The following is a 6,213-nucleotide window of genomic DNA, read 5'->3' on the forward strand; positions in this document are numbered from 1 at the left end:
GCCGACATTCATTCGTTGAAGAAAAGGAAAATGCTGTCATGAAAAAGAAACCTCGCATGATTATAACAAAGTGGAAACGAATGGAGAAATTTCCACCACGACATTAATTGAAGACACGTAAAAGTTTGGAGCACATTATTTTTAGAAACAAACATGAATTATTCTGCTATTGTGCTATGAATTGAAGGGACTTGCGACATACGCAAACATAAATAATAATAGGAAGTAGTAATTGCGTTTCTCTTTGAATTTGTTAACAAAAGATTCATTCGTACCTACCGCTTGGCTTCCGGGCAAGACATGTTTTGCATTATATATTTTTGATCTAAATTTTTTTCGAAAAACAACGCGGGTGAAAATTTCATTTTTAATATTTTTTCCTGTTCAGTTAAAAAACGGACACCTTTTTACGCGATTGCTGCGCAATTTAAATTCTTCTTTAGGATTTCTGTGATTTCTACTTCTTTTCGACCTTAACTTCTTTTCGATCTAAAAAAGATTTTGTGTAAATTATACTAGAATTATTAGGGTGCACTCAATGATCAACAATAACCTTTGAACAACAGAAGAAAGGCATAAATTCATTTTCAAGGTGTAAATAAACCATGGTCGATGGTTTTTTAGAAAGTTTCTCCCAAGTAAAACTGTCAAACTTGAAAACATTGACCCAACTTTTTCAAGTTTTACGTCACCTCTTCAAAATGCTTAGAATTCGGGCAACAAGCCTAGAGAAAGAATATAAAATAAGCCGACAAATCTCAACATTACGTTCGAAACCAATTACATCTATAGAAAAAACGTAATGAAAATATACTGAATTTTGTGGTTCAAAAGTCCAAATTTCTAATTCATCTGTTTTCGTTTTCTCACGCAAATTGCTATAATCATCGTCAATTTTTCGCGCAAATTTTGCGTGATCCCCTTTCACCTTTTCCATAGCTTGCGGACTTTGAGAAAGTATTTTTTTTCGGGCAATAACGTTTCCCCCCCCCCCCCCCCAAACCAGATCCGAAGGTGCCCGTACGCCTATGCTTTCTTACCAGTTCGTAGCCACACCACTTTCTAACAAGTTTTACGACAGGTACAATACATTTAAGATACATTTAAGCAAGGCCAGACGACTATAAGTGGATAATCAACCCCTTTATTGGATTTTCAAGTAGCACAAAATGTTGGTGACACTGCCCCTTTAAATGTCAAAATGCAAATAATCTAGCTACCAAAAATATTCTTCGTCAAAAAAGGGAAAATATGTAGTTAGTAACATCTGGTTATGTTCATGAGAAACATAATTCCTAAAATACGCTAATCGGTCAGTTTATTCGGAACAGAAAATAGAGCACACTTCATTATACTGATGCAGAATTAATGAAAAATAAATGTTGTCTTCGTCAAAACAAAATTTAGTTCAGATATTTTATTGGCACAGCTCGAAGCCCCATATGATATCCAATAGAATGACTAGTATTGCTTCCTTTCTGCAACCCCCACAGTTCTTCACAACTTGGCCAGCATTACAGGTGCACAATGCTTTCAAACTGGCACTGTAATTTCACACGCCAAACTTACAAAGTAATTTAGGCGAGCTAAGTTACACGCACATCAACCTGGGAGCCGTACGTTAACAACAAAATTTGCAAGCCTGAAAAATGGGACCTGGGCAACAAGGCAGATATCTGATTTCGATGATGGTGATCTTAGCCTTTTTTGCAAAGACGTCTAAAGGTAAACGTTCTCTATGTTTCTCTTCTTCCACTTAATTAATTATTTACTTTTAACAGAAAAACAAAATTCAGTATCACAAAGTTTCTCTCTGCTCAACCCGGTGTATTTTAGTCTTTATTACTAATAAAGTTACAGTATGTTCTATTCTTTTGGACGAATAAAATAAAGCATGCTCATCAATTTAAACCCGTAACGCAAATACGAATTTTGCTAACGTTGGTTTGCTAATTTAGAAGGACAACCGGTGGATGCCCTCATAAAAACTTCAAATCAAACAAGTGTAACCCAAAGTGGTCTGAAGCAAAGGGAGAGACACTTTGGATATCCCCCAAATTTAGCATAAATTGTGCAAAAATGTGTTACTGTTCTGAGGAAACGGCAAAAATAGCCACAATACACAGCTACCTACTTTTATGAAACGTTTTTGCTGGCAATATTCAATCATAATCAGAATTATTCGAATCGAAAGATCCTCGGACAGTCCTTGAAAAGACCACTCGTGAGTTCATTTGTTAATTTTTCTTTCTTTTGGTACACACGCCTTTTGTGTGAAATAAAAAATAACATGAACCTTGTGTACCTACTAAATAATCAAGGCGCCTATGGGAATGTTGCCATTACACCATTTGAGAGAGCGTTGTATAAGTAGTATTTTCCTTGTTGTCAAGGTTCCTGATTTTATTTTGTTTAGGTCTCAGCAGAGGATATCCTGAAGGTGTGTCTTTTATCAACTTCAAGTCTGACGAGTTTTCCTATCTGAACATCACCAGTCTTGGTTCAGATCTTGTCCAAGACGGCAGCGAGTGTGGGTTTGCCTGTTTAGGAATCACTTCATGTTTTTCGTATAACCTGGCTGCATTTCCTGATATCAACGGAAAACTGTTGTGTGAACTGCTCTCATCTGACAAGTACAACAACTCGGAAAAATTCGCTGCCAGTGCCTTTCATCATCACTTCAGTATTCCCGTAAGTACAAACTCACTTTTAAAAGGGAAAGTCATCTCAAAATTTCAACAAAACTTGGAAGACCTTATAAGAACCTTATAAGTAGAACCATACTGTTCGTTGAACGCTTTATTTTACTTCCCTTTCATTTGAGATAACAAAACTACAACAACAGTATCAGTTTTCGCACTTGTTTTACCTATATGTAATAATGAACTAATTAATTCCAGAACGCACTCTTTCACCCTAGCTTCGAGATCTCAAAATTCTCTCCCAAGTGAGTTAAATCCTGTGAATTTGTCTCCGTATCTCAGTAATGTTGTCTTTATATATTTCTCGATGAATTTTCCCTTTGAAACAACAGACCCCTTGCTCCAGCGATCCGTGTATGAACAGTGCAACTTGTGTGGCAAAGTACGAGAGCAACGATTATCAGTGCGCATGCGTTCCAGGATATGTTGGAAAACACTGCGACACAATAGGTATTTTAAGTTTTACATGATCGTTTTATAGCTTTGTCGAGTGGGACCTGGGTTGGTAAGCATGCTCTCTCCCGATTCTCGCGAAAAGTGCATGCCTGCAACAAACTTGTTCAAGCCAGTGATTTCCCCTACAGTAAAAAAACCCGCGAGTGGGAACCTAATTATTAAGAACCTGTTAGACTAAAATTTGCCAGTTTATAGACACCCTCTTTATAAGAACCTCTTAAGCCTAAAATTTGAAAACAGGTTCTTATTTTTTAAATCAATTAAAAATGTTTACTCCGGTACTTTTATGGAAATATATAACATAAGTCGACATTCTGGATCCTCTTTGGTGACACCTAAGAGTCATATCACTCCAGTTGCAATGTAAATGCCAATGTTGAAAAACATAAAACATATAATTATCGTTACAATAACATAAATACGAAAAAAATGGTATGCAAACTTCATATAAGAAAAAGGCGGAATACCGCTAAAAATTATATTAGCAACAATATAATGTAAATTTTTCTTCAGAAAATAAGAACCTAAATAGCCTAAATTTGTGCAGGTTCTTACTCGCGGGTTTTTTCTGTAGTGCATGTGTATATTTTTTACAAACATCGTAACAAGAACTACGCTATTCTTAAGTTAAATAAGAAGAATTTAATTTTACCTCTTTCTGCGAACCCAGAGATTTCGCTACTTCTACTAACTTTATAAGGAAATCGATGTCTTTAACGAAAATTTAATCAAAAAAAATCACGGACACGAAATTAGATCGAGCAGTTACAAAACATTGTTACCATGGATATGTGAGACTTTTTTTCTTGAGCCCAAGAACGACCTTGTAGTCGTTAGACTCAGGAATCTTTAATCACTGAATTGAACTAATTGGGGGCTATACAAGTAATAGCGTAGTTCCAGCGGCGCCAAAGGCGCCGCGAGCGGAGCATCCATAGGCAGGCAAAAGGTATTCTATTCTTGATTTTCATGTTACGTCATAAAATTCTGAAATCAAAATTCACTAGGCCTGCTAAATTTTCGTTGTCATTAGGCGAAAGATAAACTAAAAATATATATTTTTGCAAATTTCCAGATCGATAGTGTCATTCGTTTTTAAAACAGAGCATTTTGAATATTTGAGTTATCCGTCGTATGTGACATCAAGCTGAGTGCCGTGACAAAGCTGTTTTGTTTGAAAAAAGGCCTTTCCTTTCCATTTTGTGCAGAATGAACATTTCAGATATAATAAGTGGTGTTTATGTGAAAGTGTACTAGCTCTTAAGCCAAGGATGGCCGCTGTTGTAAACAGAATTGAGTTGCAGATGGTTTCTCTGACATCACGGCGGCCATTACTGTGTCCCTCGGCAGGACACAGTTATGGCGGCTCCATACTAAGCTTTATAAATTTGCGTGGGAAGGTTCGGAAAATAACTCGCACAGACCCGCACAGACCCGAAACTTGGCGAAAGTGTTTATCTATTTATCATCTATAAATTCAGGGTTCTCAGTAGATTTTTTGTCAGACGGCCCAAAAATAGAAACAGGCGGCTAAACTTCAGCCCGGAGGGCTGTGGCGACGACCGGAGGGCGGAGCCTCTAGGAAAATTTTGAAGTTTTAGGTTCGCAAAGATAGGTTTTTCTGCATTTTGGGGCACCAACTTTTGTATTTAAGCAACTAGATTAACTAACCAAAAAAAACTCGAACATGTGCATAAAATGAACTTTACCAGTTGTACTTTGTAGATTGATTAACATTGAAAAGAAATGTATGTCACCTGTAAAATTAGTAATATTCTTGTAATAATAAGAAGTACAGCAGCTTTCTGTGAACTTCTACACTAATTAATAATTACAAAAATTGATCTAGTGACAGAAACGAATTATAACTGTTATTAACATAATGCCACAATGTGTAACGTAAACGTTTGTGTCTAATCAAAGTGAACTGAATCATCATCGATCCCACTTTACAACTGACAACATTCTTAGATAAACATGTCCTCTTCTTCACTGTCTTCAGACTCAGAATAAATTCCTTCATCAAAGAAACTGTCAGCAGCAAGATGGAGTGCAGTTGTGGCCACTGTTACTTCATCTGCAACGGTGCTGGGAACAGCAACCAGGCTGGGAGCATCAAGAAGCTGCCCTGGCTCAAGGTTTTCTTGCTCTTGCTGAACCGTCTGTACAGCTGCATCAGTAGCTGTAGGTACAGGTGCTGGGTGACTTGTTGTCTCCTTGTCAGGATGCTGTGCTGCCTGCTATCTAGGAAGCTTCCTTCTTCTCTTCTGAGTCTCCCATAGTTCTACGGCAGCGGAAATCAGTGATTCACACTCTGGAGTGCCAACTTTCGGGCCATTGATGGTGATTGCTAGAAGTGTCTGAAGCATCTCAACTGACAACCTACTCCTGAGTCTTGTCTTGACACGCTTCACAGCACTGCAGCCACGCTCTGGCAAAGCATTCGATACAGGCAGTGAAAGGCACACCTCGGCAATGTGAACTAGTGCTGGAAATACGAGACTGTAAGAAGTTTGAAGCTTCATGAGTCTCGTAAGGCACCATTCTGTAGATGTTGTCTCGTGGCTCTTCTTTACCCTTTACCTCCTCTGGAATGGTAGGTTTCCAACTTGCTAAGTCGTATTTAAACTTTTCCCATTCTGCAATAAGTTGGTGTTCTTTTGGGTTGCCTGAATAGAAATGCTTGGCCAAGATAACCACTTCCCTCTTACCATAATCTGTAAAGCCAGGTGATCCAGGATTTGGAAGTGCCAAAGGATCAAAGATTGAAAAAGCACTCACAACTGGCAAGGCCGCATCAAATCTGCGGTGGAAGTTTGCTTTCAGTGAATTCACGTAGTTGTTGAGAAGGTTTAAGAGCTGTTCCTTCATGGCAGGGGTGAGGTTAACTTCTGCTAGATTCAAGCGTCCCTCAGGGAGAAGATCCTTCTTCAAATCAAGGATAGGTGCCTTTGTTCGTATTATCCCACTAAGCTTATCAAGAGTGTAGTCAATGGAGGGCTTGATATGAGAGAAATTTATTGTTCCCTTCTGAAAGGTCTTGCTGAGGGACTCC

At 38.1% G+C, this 6,213-nt stretch overlaps 1 protein-coding gene and 1 pseudogene across 1 annotated transcript; one reads left to right on the forward strand and one right to left on the reverse strand.

Annotated features, from left to right (window-relative positions):
• Positions 1 to 1,419: 1,419 nt before the first annotated feature.
• Positions 1,420 to 5,340, forward strand: LOC144639552 (uncharacterized). Its single transcript, XM_078498843.1, has 5 exons — positions 1,420 to 1,725; positions 2,417 to 2,691; positions 3,035 to 3,152; positions 4,640 to 4,647; positions 5,161 to 5,340. The coding sequence occupies exons 1-5, from the start codon at positions 1,650 to 1,652 to the stop codon at positions 5,338 to 5,340; spliced, it is 657 nt and encodes a 218-aa protein (XP_078354969.1). The 5' UTR covers positions 1,420 to 1,649.
• A 58-nt stretch (positions 5,341 to 5,398) lies between these two features.
• LOC144639551 (zinc finger protein 862-like) lies at positions 5,399 to 6,158 on the reverse strand (annotated as a pseudogene).
• Positions 6,159 to 6,213: the final 55 nt, after the last annotated feature.

This window comes from Oculina patagonica, unplaced genomic scaffold (genome assembly GCF_052425735.1).
Source record: "Oculina patagonica isolate OP01 unplaced genomic scaffold, crgOcupat unplaced105, whole genome shotgun sequence".
Classification (NCBI taxonomy): Eukaryota; Metazoa; Cnidaria; class Anthozoa; order Scleractinia; family Oculinidae; genus Oculina; species Oculina patagonica.